A 21,905-nucleotide genomic window follows, 5' to 3' on the forward strand; every position below is an offset into this window, starting at 1 on the left:
TGTGCTCTAGAGCCCACGAGCCACAACTACTGAGCCTACATGACACAACTACTGAAGCCCGTGCGCCTAGAGCCAGTGCTTCGCAACAAGAGAAGCCACCACAATGAGTAGCCCCCGCTCACTGCAACTAGAGAAAGCCCATGCGCAGCAATGAAGACCCAACGTAGCCAAAAATAAATTTTTAAAAAGTGCCTCTTTTAAAAAAATTTTTTCAACAGTTTTATTTTTGCAACTTTTCTATAAATCTAAAATCATTTCAAAATAAAAAGTTAAAAAATTTAGCTCAGGGCTTCCCTGGTGGCGCAGTGGCTGGGAGTCCGCCTGCCAAAGTAGGGGACACGGGTTCGAGGCCTCGTCCGGGAGGATGCCACATGCCATGGAGCAGCTGAGCCGTGTGCCACAACTACTGAGTCTGCGCTCTAGAGCCCACAAGCCACAACTGCTGAGGCTTGCGCGCCTAGAGTCCGTGCTCTGCAACAGGAGAAGCCACCACAATGAGAGGCATACACACCGCAATGAAGAGTAGCCCCTGCTCGCCACAACTAGAGAAAGCCCGTGTGCAGCAATGAAGACCCAACACAGCCAAAAATAAAATAAATTTATTAAAAAAAAAACAAAACAACTTAGCTCAACATAGCTGCCATGACAGAAAACTCAATTAACCATGGCTGTCTTAACTATTTTTTAAGGAATGTAAAAACACGGTTGGAAAGTCCCACTGCATAGGGGGCTTATTCAAGACTCCCAAGATGATCACATTTTTTTTTGGGGGGGGGGCCATGTTACATGCCTTGAGGGAATCTTAATTCCCCGACCAGGGATCAAATCCATGCCCCCTGCAGTGGCAGTGTGGAGTCCTAACCGCTGGATCACCAGGGAATTCCCCAAAGATGATCACTTTTAACAGGCCCACCGGAAGGTATTTTAGATCTCATAATTCACTTATACTGTGTCCAGTGTAGTCCACCTTTAGATGACAACTAAAGGAGGAACAATTTAACACCCTCTCAACTGTGAAGAGTTTAGAGCCTGTGTGCTAAACTACAGGGGTTCCACTAGATCTGTTCATTTGTGATGCAGAAAGCAGCTTCTGGGACAGAGATAACACTTGGGGTGACCCATTAGTCTCTACCTAGAAGTTTACCCTTCCTAAAGAGATCACAAAAAAGCACTCCAGGCATCTATCCCCAAAGCAGTTACTGGTCATTTCATTTACCTCCAGGTACCAGGCTAGAATTCCTGCCGTTCCACAGCTTCATTTGCCATTCCTGTCCCCTCTCCCCAACTCTAATTAAAATACTAAATACTGTATTACTGCAAGACCAACATCATTCCTGTAAACAAGCCAGAGGCGAAAGAGGTTACCAGGCAAGTTCTGTGTTGCACTGGGCCCTGAGGGAGCAGGCTGCCCTACAGATAAGTCTCACTTACTGAACAAGTAACCTGGAGCTGCTGCTGCTGCTGCTGCTGCTGTGGTGGCGGTGGCGTCTGTTCCTGGGGGGTTTGTTGTTGTGGCTGCTGCTGAGGGTCCCATATATGGACAGTCTGAGCTGTATTCTGGTATGTGCCTGCCACGGCCTGCACAGCCACTGGAATGTGGATGTTGCCATTCATGAACTGTGCTGGAAAGAGAGAGTTTGCAAGGGTCTGCACTACCTCTTCATGGGAGTTTTTCACTACAGACGTGGTGCCCACCATCTTCTCCTTGTCATCCTCCAGCTTTACAGCTGCCAGGGCTGTGGGTGAGCCACTGACGTGAACTGCGTTGTAGGCTTCCTGGGGAATGGCAATGTGAGTAATGCTCTGCTGCTGAGGGTCCCCCCGGGGCTGGGCAGAGTAAACAGGTATGGTCCAAGTTTCTCCTGTAGGGCTAGTAATGGTCCCAGTGGCACTGTACAGGTGGGCACTGTCTACTGTTAGTAAGTCGGGCCTCAAAGACACATAACTCTGCTGCTGGCCCTGTGGAATGGCCAGCACGGTGGCCACCGGCTGCCCTGAGATGGCGTAGGACACAGTGATGGGCATGTCCACTTTGCGCTTCTTCACTGGCTGGAGGACACTGGCCGTGCCAACCCGCCGCTCCCCTTCCCGAGGTGAGCCCTGCTGGGACGGTGGTGGGGAAAGGGCACCCACAGTCTGGATTTGGATCTGCTGACCCCCAGCAAGAGACTGGCCAGCCACCAGCTGAGCCTGGATCTGTTGATGTGGGATGTGCTCCTCTGGGATCTCTGGAGCCTGGATCTGCTGGGCCGCCTGCATGTGCTGCACCTGGATCTGGGCCGCCTGCAGCTGCGAAGGGCTGGGGCTCTGCAGAGATGGGGTCTGGATGGAGGGGGCTGTCGGCTGTGCTGCTTGGCCTTGGATCTGCACCTGGACATGGATGGGCTGCTCAGCAGGCTGGTGAACGGTGAGCTGCGGGGAGAGCTGCTGAGCCGAGACCTGCTGCGGAGACTGCTGTACCTGCACCTGTACCTGCAGCGACAAGATTCACCAGTGAGTGAATAGGGCAACATCGAGAATCCAGCCCCGAAGGGAAGAAGAGATCTCAGACGGGAACCCTGGGTCATGTGAAGAGGAGGGGCCGCCATACCCAAGGCTTCTGAGGAGGCCATAATCTCCAAAACCATAGGCAAAATTCTCCAGCATCACACTCTGAATGTGTTGCATTCAGAGCAACACATATCCACCTGACAGCAAGCAAGACTATCAAGTGGGAAATACCAAAACTTTTGCTCATTTCTTGACTTCCTTTTTAAAAGTAACCCCTTTTGTTTCTGCATACTGACATAGTAGTACAAGTGTACAATTTATAAATATATACTTAGGCGTATGATCAAAAAATAGTTTATCCATGTGGTTAGTAATAAAAAGTGTGGGAATCTTGTTCTAAAAGGTCAGAAGGCATTCAATTCCCAACTCAGGATCAAAACTACCCCCACCACAGACAAATAGTAAAAAAACACAGTAGAGAAAAAATGTTTGAAATCTCTTTTGCAGATATCTCCAACTTTGCTGCTAAAATATGGGCACTGTTGAATGATTCTTTAGAGTGCTTATTTAAGACAGCATTGTTTTAATAGAGAAGCCACAGATTCCTGATAATTTAATCTAAGGTTATTATATCCTGACCCATGCATTTCTGATAATAATGCAGCTCATGTCTTATTGCTGTTACTTCAGCATACAAAACAGCACGAAAAGATGCTACGTATAGTATGTAATTTTAAAAAAGAAAAGATTTTTCCATCAGAACAGATACCTAAATTACTCTGAACTCGGACTTCCCTGGTGGTCCAGTGGGTAAGAATCCACGCTTCCAATACAGGAGGCCTGGGTTCAATCCCTGGTTGGGGAACTACATCTCATATGCATGTCGCAACTGAGTTTGCATGCCGCAACTAAGAAGCCCACATATCGCAACTAAAAGTCCACACGCCACAACTAAAAACATGCCACAACGAAGATGCCATGTGCAGCAACTAAGACCCAGTGCGTCCTACATAAATAAATTTTAAAAAAAAATTACTCTGAGCTCATGTAGGAAGGAGAAGGTATAAAATAAGAAGGTAGATCAGTGATTATATACATCACAAAAGATAACCAAAGATGGTGCTGGGACAACTGGCTATCTATGTAAAAAGAATGAAGTTGGACCTCATCCTCACAACATACACAAAAAATGGGAGAGGATCTGAACAGACACTTCTCCCAAGAAGATAAGCAAATGGCCGGTAAGCACATGAAAAGTTGCTCAACATCGTTAGTCAGGGAAATGCAAATCAAAAGCAAAATGAGATACCATTTAAACCCAGGAAGTTGACTATAATAAAAAAGAAAAAGATAATAGGGACTTCCCTGGAAGTCCAGTGGTTAAGACTCCACGCTTCCAATGCAGGGGCATGGGTTCCATCCCTGGTCAGAGAACCAAGACCCCACATGCCGTGTGGCACGGCCAAAAAATACAATTACAAAAAAAATTTTTTTTTAAATAATAAAAGATAACAGGGACTTCCCTGGTGGCACAGTGATTAACAATCCGCCTGCCAATGCAGAGGACGTGGATTCAAGCCCTGTTCCGGGAACATCCCACATGCCACGGAGCAACTCAGCCATGTGCCACAACTGCTGAGCCTGCGCTCTACAGCGGGTGAGCCACAACGACAGAAGCCCACACAACTACAGCCTGAGCTATGCTCTGCAACAAGAGAAGACACCCCAATGAGAAACCTGCGCACTGCAACAGAGTTAGCCCCCACTCGCTGCAACTAGAGAAAGCCCACGCACAGCAAGGAAGACCCAACACAACCATAAATAAATAAATAAATAAATAAATAAGATAACAAATGTTGGCAAGGATGTGAAAAAATTGGAATTCTCATACACTGCTGGTGGGAATGTAAAATGGTGTAGCTGCTTTGGAAAAAAGTCTGGCAGGGACTACCCTGGTGGCGCAGTGGTTAAGAATCTGCCTGCCAATGCAGGGGACACAAGTTTGAGCCCTGGTCCAGGAAGATCCCACATGCCGTGGAGCAACTAAGCCCATGCGCCACAACTACTGAGCCTGCAAGCCACAACTAGAGAACGCCCACACGCAGCAACAAAGACCCAATTCAGCCAAAAATAAAAATAAATAAATTTATAACATACTTTAAAAAACAAACAAACAAAAGCCTGGCAGATCATCAAAAGGTTAAACATAGCATACGACAAAGATATGAAAACCACACCATATGACCTAGCAGTTTCACTCCTAGTTATATACTCAAGAGAAACAGAAACTATACTCATGTAAAAACTTGGACATGAGGGACTTCCCTGATAGTCCAGTGGTTAAGAATCTGCCTTCCAATGCAGGGGACATGGGTTTGATCCCTGGTCAGGGAACTAAGACCCCACATGTGGCGAGGCAACCGAGCCCATGAGCTCAAGATCCCACGTGCCGCAACTACTGAGCCCAGGTGCCACGATGAATAGCCTGCACGCCACAACGAAAGATACCATATGCACAACTAAGACCCAACGTGGCCAAATAAAGAAATTGATAAATATTTTAAAAAAGAACTTGGACATGAATGTTAATAACAGCATTATTTAAAATAACCAAAAAGTGGAAACAACCCAAATATCTATCAACTGATGGATAAATAAAATGTAGTACTTCCATACAACAGCATGTTGTTTAGTAAGAAAAACATAAAATTTTGATAAAATGCTACAACACAGATGAACCCTGAAAACATTATGCTAAATGAAGTCAGTCACAAAAGACTACATATTGTATGATTCCATTAATATGAATGTCCAAAACAGGCAAATCTATAGAAATAGAAAGTAGATTAGTGGTTGTCCAGGACACAGGGACTGGGGAAAATAAGAAGTAACTGCTAATGGCTACAGGGTTTCTTTCTGGAGGTGATGAGAATGTTCTAAAATTGATGTGGTAATGGCTGCACAACTCTGTGAATAGACTAAAAACTACTAAGTTGCATGCTTTACATGGAAATGACTGAATTATTTGATATGAGAATTACATCTCATTAAAGCCACTACTGATTTTAAAAAAAAAAAAAAAAAAGCAAGGAAGAGGCTGTGTAAAGAGCATAGGCCTTGGGACTTCCCTGGTGGTCCAGTGGCTAAGACTCCACGCTCCCAATGCAGGGGGTCTGGGCTCATTCCCTGGTCAGGGAACTAGATACCACATGCCACAACAAAGAGTTAGCATGCCACAACTAAAGAGCCCGCATCTCACAACTAAAAGATTCGTGTGCTGCAATGAAGATCCCACATGGTGCAATGAAGATCCCGTGTGCCACAACTAAGACCTGGCGCAGCCAAATAAACAAATAAATAAATATTAAAAAAAAAAAAAAAAAGAGCATAGGCCTTAAGAACAGACTTGAAGTGAACAGACTTGAAGTGAACAGACTTGAAGTGATGATGTACTTTCCTGGCTGTGAGTCCTCTAAGTTTCAGTTTCCTGAGGTACAATAAAAAGGGGGAGAATGCCTACCTCCTTACAGAGTTGTCATGAGCATAAAATAATGTTTACTGACACATAGTTGATGTTCAAAAAGTAGGTTTTCTTCCTCATAAGCAATATTTCTTTACACCAGTGAGTCTCAAAATGTAGTTTCCAGGCCAACATCATCATCACACTGGCAATTATCAGAAATACAAACTTTCAGGTCACAGCTCAGAACTATTAAACCAGAAACTCTAGGAATGGGCCCAGCAATCTGTATCTTAACAAGTCTTCCAGGTGACTGATGCATGCTCAAGTTGGAGAATCAGTGCTTTATACCAAGGACTAGAGGAAATGGTGAAGCCAATTATTACAAAAAAGCAGTTTTCAAGCTCTTTGGTCTCAGCACCCTCTCAAAAAATGATTGAGGACCAACCCCAAAGAGCTTTTGTTTACACGAGCATAGATAACAATTCTTACTGTATAAGAAAATTAAACTAGGAAACTTAGAAAAATATTAATTCATTAAAAATCACCACATAGAGCAGAAGTAAGAAGAACTACAATTCTGCAGCCTGTGGAAAGAAAACCACATTCACAGAAAGATAGACAAAATGAAAAGGCAGAGGACTTTGTACCAGATGAAGGAACAAGATAAAACCCCAGAAAAACAACTAAATGAAGTGGAGATAGGAAACCTTCCAGAGAAAGAATTCAGAATAATGATAGTGAACATGATCCAGGACCTTGGAAAAAGAATGGAGGCAAAGATCAAGAAGATGCAAGAAATGTTCAACAAAGACCTAGAAGAATTAAGAACAAACAGAGATGAACAATACAATAACTGAAATGAAAAATACACTAAAAGGAATCAATAGCAAAATAACTGAGGCAGAACAACAGATAAGTGACCTGGAAGACAGAATGGTGGAATTCACTGCGACAGAACAGAATAAAGAAAAAAGAATGAAAAGAAATGAAGACAACCTAAGAGACCTTTGGGACAACATTAAACACAATAACATTCACATTATAGGGGTCCCAGAAGGAGAAGAAGAGAGAGAAAGGAGCTGAGAAAATATTTGAAGAGATTATAGTCAAAAACTTCCCTAACACAGGAAAGGAAATATCCACCCAAGTCTAGGAAGTGCAGAGAGTCTCAGGTAGGATAAACCCAAAGAGAAACACGCCAAGATTTTTACCATCAAATTGGTAAAAATTAAAGACAAAGAAAAATTATTGAAAGCAACAAGGCAAAAACGACAAATAACATACAAGGGAACTTCCATAAGGTTAACAGCTGATTTCTCAGCAGAAACTCTACAAGCCAGAAGGGAGTGGCATGACATATTTAAAGGGATGAAAGAGAAGAACCTACAACCAAGATAACTCGACCCGGCAAGGATCTCATTCAGATTTGATGGAGAAATCAAAAGCTTTACAGACAAGCAAAAGCTAAGAGAATTCAGCACCATCAAACCAGCTCTACAGCAAATGCTAAAGGAACTTCTCTAAGCGGGAAACACAAGAAAATTAAAAGCACCTACAAAAACAAACCCAAAACAATTACGAAAATGGTAATAGGAACATACATATTGATAATTACCTTAAATGTGAATGGATTAAATGCTCCAACCAAAAGACACAGGGTCGCTGAATGGATGCAAAAACAAGACCCATATATATGCTGTCTACAAAAGACCCACTTCAGACCTAGGGACACATACAGACTGAAAGTGAGGGGATGGAAAAAGATATTCCATGCAAATGGAAATCAAAAGAAAGCTGGAGTAGCAATACTCATATCAGATGAAATAGACTTTAAAATAAAGAATGTTACAAGAGACAAGGAAGGACACTACATAATGATCAAGGGATCATTCCAAGAAGAAGACATAACAATTATAAATATATATGCACCCAACACAGTAGCACCACAATACATAAAACAACTGCTAACAGCTATAAAAGAGGAAATCGACAGTAACACAATAATAGTGGGGGACTTTAACACCTCACTTACACCAATGGACAGATCATCCAGACAGAAAATTAATAAGGAAACATAAGGTTTAAATAACACAATAGACCAGATAGATTTAATTGATATTTACAGGACATTCCATCCAAAAACCGCAGATTACACTTTCCTTCTCAAGGGCACATGGAACATTCTCCATGATAGATCACATCTTGCATCAAAAATCAAGCCTTGGTAAATTTAAGAAAACTGAAATCATATCAAGCATCTTTTCTGACCACAATGCTATGAGATTAGAAATTCATTACAGGGGAAAAAATGTAAAAAACACAAACACATGGAGGCTAAAGAATACATTACTAAATAACCAAGAGATTACTGAAGAAATCAAAGAGGAATCAAAAAATACCTAGAGACAAATGACAATGAAAACATGACGATCCAAAACCTATGGGATGCAGCAAAAGCAGTTCTAAGAGGGAAGTTTATAGCAATACAAGCCTGCCTCAACAAACAAGAAAAATCTCAAATAAACAATCTAACCTTTCACCTAAAGGAACTAGAGAAAGAACAAACAAAACCCAAAGTGAGTTGAAGGAAAGAAATCATAAAGATCAGAGCAGAAATAAATGAAATAGAAACAAAGAAAACAATAGCAAATATCAATAAAACCAAAAGCTGGTTCTTTGAGAAGATAAAGAAAATTGATAAACCTTTAGCCAGACTCATCAAGCAAAACAGGGAGAGGACTCAAATCAAGAAAATTAGAAATGAAAAAGAAGTTACAACGGACACGGCAGAAATACAAAGCATCATAAGAGACTACTATAAGCAACTCTATGTCAATAAAATGGACAACCTGGAAGAAACTGACAAATCCTTAGAAAGGTATAATCTTCCAAGAATGAATCAGGAAGAAATAGAAAATATGACCAGTCACAAGTAATGAAATTGAAACTGTGATTAAAAATCTTCCAACAAACAAAAGTCCAGGACCAGGTGGCTTCACCAGTGAATTCTGTCAAACATTTAAAGAAGAGCTAACACTCATCTTTCTCAAACTCTTCCAAAAAACTGCAGAGGAAGGAACACTCCCAAACTCATTCTATGAGGCCACCACCATCCCTGATACAAAAACCAGACAAAGATACTACATAAAAAGAAAATTAGAGAACAGTATCACTGATGAATATAGATGCAAAAATCCTCAACAAAATACTAGCAAACAGAATCCAACAACACATTAAAAGGATCATACATCATGATCAAGTGAGATTTATGCCAGGGATGCAAGGATTCTTCAATATATGCAGATCAATCAATGTAATATACCATATTAACAAAGTAAAGAATAAAAACCATAATATCATGTCAAGAGATGCAGAAAAAGCTTTTGACAAAATTCAACAGCCATTTATGACAAAAACTCTCCAGAAAGTGGGCACAGAGGGAACCTACCTCAACATAATAAAGGCCATATACGACAAACCCACAGCAAACATCATTCTCAATGGTGAAAAACTGAAAGCATTTCCTCTAAGATCAGGAACAAGACAAGGATGTCCACTCTCACCACTATTATTCAACACAGTTTTGCAAGTCCTAGCCACGGCACTCAGAGAAGAAAAAGAAATACAAATTGGAAAAGAAGTAAAACTGTCACTGTTTGCAGATGACATGATACTATACATAGAGAATCCTAAAGATGCCACCAGAAAGCTACTAGAGCTAATCAATGAATTTGGTAAAGCTGCAGGATACAAAATTAATACACAAAAATCTCTTGCATTCCTATACACTAACAATGAAAGATCAGAAAGAGAAATTAAGGAAACAATCCCATTCACCACTGCAACAAAAAGAATAAAATATCTAGGGAAAAAACCACCTAAGGAGGTAAAAGACCTGTACTCAGAAAACTATAAGACACTGATGAAAGAAATCAAAGATGAGGCTTCCCTGGTGGTGCAGTGGTTAAGAATCTGCCTGCCAATGCAGGGGATGTGGGCTCAAGCCCTGGTCCGGGAAGATACCACATGCCACAGAGCAACTAAGCCCATGCACTACAACTACTGAGCCAGCGCTCTAGAGCCTGCGAGCCACAACTACCGAAGCCCGTGCGCCTAGAGCCCATGCTCTGCAACAAAGAAGAGCCACCGCAATAAGAAGCTAGCGCACCACAACAAAGAGTAGCCCCCACTTGCTGCAACTAGAGAGAAGGCCTGCACTCAGCAACGAAGACCCAATGCAACCAAAAATTAATTAATTAATTAATTAAAAATAAAAAGAAATCAAAGATGACACAAACAGATGGAGAGATATACCGTGTTCTTTGACTGGAAGAATCAATATTGTGAAAATGACTATACTATCCAAAGCAATCTGCAGATTCAATGCAATCCCTATCAAATTAACCAGTGGCATTTTTTACAAAACTAGAACAAAAAATCTTAAAATTTGTATGGAGACACAAAAGGCCCCAAATAGCCAAAGCAGTCTTGAGGGGAAAAAAACAGTGCTGGAGGAATCAGACTCTCTGACTTCAGACTATACTGCAAGGCTACAGTAATCAAGACAATACAGTACTGGCACAAAAACAGAAATATAGATCAATGGAACAGGACAGAAAGCCCAGAGATAAACCCACACACCTATGGTCAACTAATCTATGACAAAGGAGGCAAGAATATACAATGGAGAAAAGACAGTCTCTTCAATAAGTGGTGCTGGGAAAACTGGACAGCTACATGTAAAAGAATGAAATTAGAACACTCCCTAACACCATACACAAAAATAAAATGGATTAGAGACCTAAATGTAAGACCGGACACTATAAAACTCTTAGAGGAAAACATAGGAAGAACACTCTTTGACATAAATCACAGCAAGATCTTTTTTGATCCACCTCCTTAGAGTAATGAAAATAAAAACAAAAATAAACAAATGGGACCTAATGAAACTTAAAAGCTTTTGCACAGCAAAGGAAACTACAAACAAGACGAAATGGGAGAAAATATTTGCAAATGAATCAACAAAGGATTAATCTCCAAAAACTGCTCATGCAGCTCAACATTTAAAAAAAAAAAACCCAATCCAAAAATGGGCAGAAGACCTAAATAGACATTTCTCCAAAGAAGACATAAAGATGGCCAAGAAGCACATGAAACGCTGCTCAACAGGGCTTCCCTGGTGGCGCAGTGGTTGAGGGTCCGCCTGCCAATGCAGGGGACGTGGGTTCGTGCCCTGGCCCAGGAGGATCCCACATGCCACAGAGCGGCTGGGCCCGTGAGCCATGGCCGCTGAGCCTGCGCGTCTGGAGCCTGTGCTCCGCAACGGGAGAGGCCACAGCGGTGAGAGGCCCGCGTACAGCAAACAAAAAAAAAAGCTGCTCAACATCACTAATTATTAGAGAAATGCAAATCAAAACTACAATGAGGTATCATCTCACACCAGTTAGAATGGGCATCATCAGAAAATCTACAAACAACAAATGCTGGAGAGGGTGTGGAGAAAAGGGAACCCTCTTGCACTGTTGGTGGGAATGTAAATTGATACAGCCACCATGGAGAACAGTATGGAGGTTCCTTAAAAAGCTAAAAATAGAATTACCGTATGAACTAGCAATCTCACCACTGGGCATCTACCCAGAGAAAAACATAATTCAAAAAGACACATGCACCCAATGTTCATTGCAGCACTATTTACAATAGCCAGGACATGGAAGCAACCTAAATGCCCATCGACAGACTAATGGATAAAGAAGAATTAGAAGGTGTGGTATATATATACAATGGACTATTACTCAGCCATAAAATGGAACGAAATTGGGTCATCTGTAGAGACGTGGATGGATCTACAGACTGTCATACAGAGTGAAGTAAGTCAGAAAGAGAAAAACAAATATAGTATGTTAACGCATATATATGGAACCTAGAAAAATGGTACAGATGAACCGGTTTGCAGGGCAGAAATAGAGACACAGATGTAGAGAAGAAACGTATAGACACCAAGGGGGGAAAGTGGTGCGGGGGGTGGGGGGTGGGGGGGGTGGTGGTGGTGTGATGAACTGGGAGATTGGGATTGACATATATACAGTAATATGTATAAAATGGATAACTGATAAGAACCTGCTGTATAAAAAAATAAAATTCAAAAATTCCAAAAAAAATCACTGCATAAACCAATATAAATGTCAACATAAATAACATATTCTTATGAAAAATTATTTGCCAAAACAAAAAATTTATAATAATCACTGCATTATTTTACATCTCTGCAAATCTCTTTAATGGCTGACTTAACTGAAGACAACTGCATTCTCATACTTGCTTCTGCATTCAATCTATTGTGACACATCATACATGGCCCCTGCAAAACTCCACTGTACACTCATGAGAGAACGAGAGTGAAAAAGGCAAAAAAAATCTTCATATTATAATAAAAACAGCCATGGACTTCCCTGGTGGCACAGTGGTTAAGAATCTGCCTGCCAACGGAAGGGACACGGGTTTGAGCCTTAGTCCGGGAAGATCCCACATGCTGTGGAGCAACTAAGCCCGTGCGCCACAACTACTGAGCCTGCACTCTAGAGCCCACAAGCCACAACTACTGAGCCCAAGTGCCTTAGAGCCTGTGGTCCACAACAAAGAGAAGCCACTGCAATGAGAAGCCCACGCACCGCAACAAAGAGTAGCCCCTGCTCGCCGCAACTAGAGAAAGCCCGCACAGCAACAAAGACCCAACGCAGTCAATCAATCAATCAATTAATTAATTAATTTTTTTAAAAAAACAGCCTTAACTCTGAGGAACCCTGAAAGGGAGTTGGGGACTACCAGTCCCTGAACTACGCTTTAAGAACCACTGTTGTAGAGTTAAACACATAGTATGGGGTTTTTTTGTTTGTTTGTTTGGACTGAGTGGGGTCTTCATCGTTGTGCGCGGGCTTTTCTCTAGTTGCAGAGAGTGGGGGCTACTCTTCGTTGAGGTGTGTGGGCTTCTCATTGAGGTGGCTTCTCTTGTTGCAGAGCACAGGCTCTAGGCGCACGGGCTTCATTCATTGTGGCACATGGGGTCAGCAGTTGTGGCTTGTGGACTCTAGAGCACAGGCTCAGCAGTTGTGGTGCATGGGCTTAGTTGCTCTAAGGCATGTGGGATCTTCCCAGACCAGGGCTCAAACCCGTGTCCCCTGCATTGGCAGGCAGATTCTTAACCACTGCGCCACCAGGGAAGTCCCAACAGAGTATGTTTTTAAACTATATTATTACTTGCTTAAAAACAAGATGTCAAAAATCTGGTTATTGTAGTTCATTCATTTACTGTATCTCTTTAAATTGACTTTTCTTAGAAACAATTTATCAATATTCAATCTTCCAAAAGAAATAAGTTAGCAAAAATACTAAGGAATCAGAACTGAAGGCATTTACCCCTCACTACAGAACAAACAGGTACAAATAATCTGATGCCACTTTATATCCAAAGTAGTTAGAAGTTAAAATTAGGGGAGTAAAAGTTAAAGCACTTTCTGACATTTCCTTACCAATGTCAAGATATTGGATAAGGTATCAATTATGTGTTTATAACCTTTACCCATAAGGATAAGTCAATAAGAAATTAAACGTTATTTGTATTAACCTCCTTCATATTTTTTATTTATATAAAAACATAACTTTATCCGGTTAGATAATTACTGCATAGTCATAGTGAAAGTCTGTAACCTTAGTGGAGTAAAAAAAAAAATTTTTTTTTTTTTTTAAATTTTACTTGAACTTAGGAGGAAAGAAAATTAAAAGTGAATTGAAGGGGGCTTCCCTGGTGGCGCAGTGATTACAAATCCGCCTGACAATGCAGGGGACACGGGTTTGAGCCCTGGTCCAGGAAGATCCCATGTGCCGCAGAGCAACTGAGCCCGTGTGCCACAACTACCAAGCCTGTGCCCTAGAGCCCACGTGCCAAGAGCCCGTGCTCGGCAACAAGAGAAGCCACCGCAATGAGAAGCCCACACACCGCAACGAAGAGCTGCCCCCGCTCACCGCACCTACAGAAAGCCCGCATGCAGCAACGAAGACCCAACACAGACAAAAATAAATTAATTTTTTTAAAAAAGTGAATTGAAGGAATAGCTGAACGTTGAGTATTTCTTCACACTAAGAAAGCTCCTAGGGACTTCCCTGGTGGTGCAGTGGTTAATAATCCACCTGCCAATGCAGGGGACACGGGTTCGAGCCCTGGTCTGGGAAGATCCCACGTGCTACAGAGCAACTAAGCCCGTGCACCACAACTGCTGAGCCTGTGCTGTAGAGCCCGCAAGCCACAACTACTGAAGACTGTGTGCCAAAACTACAGAAGCTCACGCGCCTACAGCCCGTGCTCCACAACAAGAGAAGCCTGCACACTGCAACAAAGAGCAGCCCCCTGCTCGCCACAACTAGAGAAAGCCTGTGCACAGCAATGAAAACCCAATGCAGCCATAAATAAATAAATAAATTTATTTTAAAAAAAAAAAAAGCTCCTACAAGATTCCTCTTTTAAAAAAAATAAAGAAAAGACAAAAATCTAAGAAAGGCATTCAGAGGTTGGTATTGTGCTTTATTAACTGTTTAATTTTCAAGGTTAAAATACCTAGGTAAATTGTCACAGAAAACAAACTGATAACTAAACAAAAAATTAAAGAAAAAAAGGCAGTTTGAAACTTAAGCCTAGATCTAAAAGGATTCTAAAGAAATACGAAAAGGAAAAAGATCATCCCAAAGACATGTATATGCTAGAAAAGTGATACATCAATGGAGGAGGGGGACATTTCTAGGGGAATGAATTTGGTTTCACTGTTTCCAAAAGCACTGTTTCTTACCTTCTATCAATCCCTCATAAATCACATTATATTTCAAGTTCCTTTCACATTTGAATCGTTACTTCTCATTCAGCTCTCCCCACCACCTTTTCCAGAGTTTTTAATTGCTTTTTTTTCCCCCTGTTGATCAGAAGAGATATACTTTAAATAACTATACTTCTGCGTTCTTAATCACATAGTATGTACAGTGCTAATTACTTTCTTCTTGAGCATTCTGACTTCCTATTTCAACCTGGACAGACTGCATTCTGGGTCTTCTGTACAGACTGGGATTTCGATCTCAACTCTGAGCTGGTTCTGTTTCTTTTGTTCTCATGACTTCTTTCCTAGATTCTTTATTTGACTGAGTATATAAGTTTTTCAGAAAGTATGTCTGAATGTGGTCCACAGCTCAGTAGCATCAGCATCAACCTGGAATTTGTTAAAAATGCGTATTCTCTGGAAACGAAAAGACTGTTGAAGAGATATCTGCATCCCCATATTCAAAGCAGCATTATTTACAATGGCCAAGACATGGGAACAATCTAAGCGTCCATCAATGGATGAATGGATAAAGAAGTTCTGGAATATATATATACCATGGATATTATTCAGCCATAAAAAGGGAGGAAATTCTGCCCTTTGTGACAACGTGGATGGATGCTGAGGGCATTATGCTAAGTGAAATAAATCAGACAGAGAAAGACAAGTACCACATGATCTCGTTTACAATATATGTAAAATGTAAAAAACAAACAAAACCCCAACCAAACTCAGAAAAAGAGATCAGATTTGTGGCTACAAGAGGCAGGGGGCAGAGGGAGGAGGAATTGGATGAAGGTGGTCAAAAGGTACACATTTCCAGTCATAAGATAACTAAGTACTAGGGATATAAAGCACAACATGATAACTATAGTTAAGATTGCTATATGGTGAACATGAAAGTTAAGAGAGTAAATCCTTGGGCTTCCTTGGTGGCGCAGTGGTTGAGAGTCTGCCTGCCAATGCAGGGGACACGGGTTCGAGCCCTGGTCTGGGAAGATCCCACATGCTGCGGAGCAACTGGGCCCGTGAGCCACAACTACTGAGCCTGCACGTCTGGAGCCTGTGCTCCGCAACAAGAGAGGCCGCGACAGTGAGAGGCCCGCGCACCGCAATGAAGAGTGGCCCCCGCTTGCTGCAACTAGAGAAAGCCCTCGCACAGAAACGAAGACCCAACACAGTCAAAAATAAATAAATAAATAAATAAATGAAATTTAAAAAAAAAAAAAAAAAGAGAGAGCAAATCCTTGAGTTCTCATCACAAAGGAAAAAATATTCTTTTCTTTTTCTGTATATGAGATGACAGATATTAACTAAACTTGCTATGGTTACCATTTCACAATCTATGTAAATCAAATCATTGAGCTCTACACCTTAAACTTACACAGTGCTGCATGTCAATTATATCTCAATAAAACTGGGGGGCAGGGGGCATGCAAATTCTCAGAAGTGACCCCAGACCAACTGAATTAGAATTGGGAGGGGGGAGCCATTTTTGTTTTAAGAAACCTTCAAGGTGATTCTAATGTACCCTATAGTCTGATAACCATTAGTGTATAAGTTTTATTGGACCTCACTTGTCTAGGTTCCTAACCTGTTTGCAGATGAATAATCTATTTCCTTTTCCTCTGTCATTCAGAACCTAAGCAATACAGAGCTCAACACAACAGAAGGGCTAAGTACTCCAACTAAGGAACAATGAGAAACCATGAAGTAATATATATATTACCCCTCTTAGGAATCTTTTCTTCCAAACAATCACTGACACTAAAAAAAATACATATCTAATACCATTTTTGGATTTTTTTTGTTTTATTTTGTTTTTGGCTACTTTGAGTATAAAACCAGTATTTTATTTAAACAAGAATAAACTGGATGAGTGTGATGGGTCAATTTCTGAATTCCACTTCATAAACAATTTTGGTCCAATATCCACTAGTTACATGTACTTAGCAATCACTTAAAATGTGGTTAGTCCAAATTACAATGTGCTTACAAGTTCAAAGCACAATCAGATTTCAAAGATTTGTGCCAAAAAAAATGGTAAAATCGTTCATCAATAATATAAGACTGAGTACATGTTGAAATAATGTTAATTTAAATAAAATGTGATTTTAACAAGGCAATTTCACCTCATTTTTCCCCCTTTTATAAAAGAGGCTACTAGAAAATTTAGAATAACATATGTAGCTTACATTCTATTTCATATTCTGAGTCTCACTGAGGAGGAACTACTGAGAACAGTGCTCAATGTGCCAGAAGACCCCACTAAGTAAGGAATCACAGCACTTGGGATCCCAACATATCTGTGCCTTTTAACAACTAGTCAGCAAAACCTTGGTACAATTTCACTGTTCAAAAAATGCTCTTCTGGGACTTCCCTGGTGGCACAGTGGTTGAGAGTCCGCCTGCCGATGCAGGGGACACGGGTTCGTGCCCCGGTCCAGGAGGATCCCACATGCCGCGGAGCGGCTGCGACCGTGAGCCATGGCCGCTGGGCCTGCGCGTCCGGAGCCTGTGCTCTGCAGCAGGAGGGGCCACAGCAGTGAGAGGCCCGTGTACCGCAAAAAAAAAAAAAAAAAATGCTCTTCCGAAAGTGGTAAAATCTTTATCCAAATCAAACATTTACCAAATTCTTATTATACAAATGAATGTAGATATAGTGAGGGAAGAGATTTAAATGTGGGTAGAAGACTGGACGTGTCCACTGACAGATAAATGGATAAAAAAGATGTGGTGCATATACACACATACACACACACACACACACACACACAATGGAATACCACTCAGCCATTAAAAAGAATGAAATAATACCATTTGCAGCAACATGGATGGACCTAGAGATTATCATATTAAGGGAAGTAAATCAAGAAAGAGGAAGACAAATACAATATATAGCACTTATATGTGGAATCTAAAGTATGACACAAATGAACTTATCTACAAAACAGAAACAGACTCACAGACATAGAGAACAGACTGTGGCTGCCAAGGGAGAGGAGGGGGTGGGAGAGGGAAGTATTGGGAGTTTGGGATTAGCAGATATAAACTATTATATATAGGACCGGTAAACAACAAGGTCCTACTGTACAGCACAGGGAACTATATTCAATATTCTGTGACAAACCATAATGGAAAAAAATACGGGAACTTCCCTGGTGGTGCAGTGGTTAAGAATCCGCCTGCCGGGCTTCCCTGGTGGCGCAGTGGTTGAGAGTCCGCCTGCCGATGCAGGGAACACGGGTTCGTGCCCTGGTCCGGGAAGATCCCACATGCCGCAGGGCAACTAAGCCTATGTGCCACAACTACTGAGCCTGCGTTCTAGAGCCCACAAGCCACAACTACTGAGCCCACGCGACTAGAGCCCATGCTCTGCAACAAGAGAAGCCACCAGAATGAGAAACCTGTGCAACGAAGAGTAGCCCCTGCTCACCGTAACTAGAGAAAGCCAGCACAGGGCAACGAAGACCCAACGCAGCCAAAGGAAAAAGAATATGAAAAAGAATATATATATGTATAACTGAGTCACTCTGCTGTATAGCAGAAATTAACACACTGTAAATTAACTATACTTCAATAAAATTATAAAAAGAAAAAAAAAAAAGACTGGACATGAAGGGCCAGAAAAGGCGGCAATAAACAGTCTAGCAATCTGAAGTGATGATCAGGACCCCAATCAGCCCACAAAGTGCCAGTGAGAGAACAGCTGATTTCAGTCCTGTTTTTGGCTGCAAACCCTTGTTTGCAGAATACACCACATTATGACTTCTGCCTCCCCAAGGCAGAAGCTGGAATCACTGTCCCAACCTCTCCTGCAGCTAGAGTGCAGGCATGTGACCAAGGCTTCCCAAATTAGACACACTGCATGAAATCTGGACTCAAAATGGAGCAACATGAGGCAGCAGGAACCACAACCTCCATTTTCTGGTGAGAGTGGAAGATTGCAGCAGAAATGGAACAGGATGGCATAAATCCCATTTAGAGACTATGGTAGGACAAGGACCTGTGCCCAGGGGTGTGGCTGAAGGTCTTTGCCAAGGCAGGCTAGCAATGTGACCTGAGTCCTGTTCCTGGTTGTGCAGCCTCCAAGACACATTCTCTAAAACCCAAAACTCAGATGGATACAAAAGATATCAAAACAAGTTGAAAACTTTAAAATAGTATTTACCTTGGGAGAGAAAGATATACAGAGGGGTATTAGAGATCTGAACTGCATCTGTAACATTATGTTTTTTTGTAAAAAAAAAAAAAAAAAGCAAAAATGGCAAACTGCCAACACAGTAGGAATACTTGTTCTAAATATTTGTCTGGATACTTACTTTTCAAATGTTTGAAAAGCAAATGGGGCCCTAGGTATGAATGGCACTAATGAGGAGAAGGAGAGGAAGAAGAAAACAACAGTGGCTATTATTTATTTATTGAGGGCTTACTACGTGCCAGGCTGTGTACTTAGGACTTAGCATTTTATGGAATCCTCAAAGTAACTACAACATAAATTCTTTTATTTCCATGACGTAGATAAGGAAACGGACTCAAAGTGGTTAAGTCACTTGTCTATAACGATACATCTAAAGAATCAGAGGCAGATCAAACTCATGTTTGTCTAAGGGCAGTCTGGCTCTTGATTACCTCCTTCCTCACTCTCAGCAATTCTACACTGAGGTGAGAGGTTAGGGACTGACTGCCCCAGCACAGAGGGGACGTGCAACAGCAAAAAGAGGAAGAGGGACAGAAGTTGGGATGACAAATGAGGAAGAATTGTACTTTGATCCACTGAAGGCTTGAGACCTTTCCCTCTAGCAACAAAAGAATCAAGTGCTGAGAAATCTCCTTCCCCAAAGCATCCTTCACTTAGCAGGACCAGGCTGACGAACCAGCCTTGTAAGAAGCCTCAGTTCCTGCCTTATAGAAGTACAGAGAAGAAACAAGAAATTCTATGGGTGCTAAGTGAAACCGGACTCCTAGAATTCACCATCAGAGGGTCTTCTCTCTGGCATACACATTTAACTCCATGTGGATGCTTTAGGAAGTACCCAACTCAAGAGGGCTCTTGAAAGTGAAGTTCCAAATGAACCACCTTCACCTAGCTCAGGCAGACCTATCAACAACAGGAAACTTAGGCCTTCCTGGTATTGTACAAACTGTGAAGGTATTTACATGACAGCTCTTCCTTTTGCCTTAAGAAAGTGCCTCCCTATCTTAAATAAACATATGCTACTGTGATACTGTAATATAATTTTTGGTCTTTTCTCTGATTCTTGATCTGAGCTCTTAAGACCTTTGTAATTTCCTAAGTGCTAATATAAATGCTAGGACCATATTATTTTCTAATGAGGCAACTTTGGTGGGCTCCTGGATGAGGGCTGGTCACCTCAAAGACGAAGCCATAATAAGAAACTTGGTACTTTCAGCCCCACCCTCCATTCTCTGCAGAGGGAAGAAGGGCTAGAAATTGAGTTACTAATCAATCATACCTATATGATGTAGCCTCCATAAAAATCCCGAAAGTTTGGGGTTTAGGGAGTACCTGGGTTGGTGAACACATTCACGTGCTGGGAGGGTGGTACACCCCAACTCCATGAGGACAGAGGCTACTGTGTTCACGACCCTTCAGAACCTCGCCCCATGTATCTCTTTATTTGGTTGTTCAACCGTATCCTTTATCATTTCCTTAATTATATAATAAACTGGTAAATGTGTTTCCCTGAGTTCTGTGAGCTTTTCTGACAAATCATCAAACCCAAGGAGGGGTAGGGAGAACCACAATTTATAGCCAGTTAGTCAGAAGTACAGGTGAGATAACCTGGGACTTGCAACTAGTGTCGGAAGTGGGGGGCAGTCTTGTGAAACTGATCCCTTAACTTGCGGGGATCTGACGCTAACTCCAAGCAGATAGTGTTAGAACTGAATTGAACTATAGGCCAGCCAGCTGGTGTGAAGAATTGGTCATTGTGGGGGAAAAAACACACATCTGGGGGCCAAAAGTGTGAGTGTGGTAGTAGCAGAGAGTAAACGGACACAGTGAGTTTTATTCAGACAGCTACTCTAATTAACTTTTGACACAGACCTTTGTCTCCCATCAATTCACTAACATTGTTCTAAGGATATTATTACTTTGTCAAATCTAACAAGCTATGTGGCTGCTTCTAGGCTGGAAAGATGAGAAATTCTTGGGGACAGAACAAACTCTCTGGGATGGCGACAGATGGTTTTAAAAAAGCAATCTAATTTTACCGCAATTTTTTAAAAAAGCAACTTAGAAAACTCTCTGCCTTCAAGGTAATAAATTGTTTTGAAATTTCAAATAACATTAATATAGGCATAATTTTACATTCTTATCAAAAGGGTTAGGTTGAGAAGCAATACTATGAGCCAAAGAGCCTTTTAACATTTGAATTGAGAAGGCAGGTCTGTTCAGCTCCATATTTCAGTGTACACGTCACCTCTCTAGTCTCATCCTTTCACTCAGTGCACTCTAGTTACACAGCCATTCTGCCGTTTTTCAAATAAGCAGCTCCCACCTTAGGGCTTTCTGATTTGGAATGCTCTTTCCTCAGATAACCATATGGCTCATTCACCAGCTCTCTTTGGTCTTAACTCAAAAGTCACCAGCATATTAAGGCTTACCCTGGCCACCCCCATCTGCTTTGTTTTTCTCCTTTGCATTTATCACTATATAACAAGATTTTTAAAAATCTTATACATCATCTAACCCCTCCCAGCTATAATGTATGTTCCACAAGGTCAGGGAGCTTTCTGTCTTTCCTGTTCAATGCTGTACCTAAACATCTAGCAAAGGGCTTCATACATAAACACAAACATATGGAGATGTCTGGGACAGGGGAAAAAAGGTTAAGAATCATTGTCCTGTACAAGTTCAAAGCAAAATATTCCCAAGCAACACTTTTTTTTTTATTACAAAAGTAGTTCATGTTTAATAAAAAAAAAAAATTCAAGCACTTCTCCTTAGTACCCCACTACGCCGCCCAATTACTGTTTTGGGCTTTATTACTATTTAAGGACCACTACATTCTACATATGTTAAAAGCCAGTGATACTAAACTGGTTTTGACACTCTATAATCTGTTAAA

At 41.4% G+C, this 21,905-nt stretch overlaps 1 protein-coding gene across 3 annotated transcripts in view; it reads right to left on the bottom strand.

The window, feature by feature from the left end:
• Positions 1-21,905, bottom strand: part of QRICH1 (glutamine rich 1) — a 54,389-nt gene that overhangs the window by 15,670 nt on the left and 16,814 nt on the right. For all 3 annotated transcript variants that reach the window (XM_022573201.3, XM_022573203.3, XM_022573204.3), the window contains one exon: positions 1,432-2,472. In XM_022573201.3, the coding sequence (XP_022428909.1) occupies positions 1,432-2,472 (1,041 nt within the window). The remainder of the gene's footprint in view (positions 1-1,431; positions 2,473-21,905) is intronic.

The sequence above is a fragment of the Delphinapterus leucas genome, chromosome 10, assembly GCF_059928025.1.
Source record: "Delphinapterus leucas isolate spDelLeu-1000000601 "Yukka" chromosome 10, BTC_Dleu_Yukka2, whole genome shotgun sequence".
Classification (NCBI taxonomy): domain Eukaryota; kingdom Metazoa; phylum Chordata; class Mammalia; order Artiodactyla; family Monodontidae; genus Delphinapterus; species Delphinapterus leucas.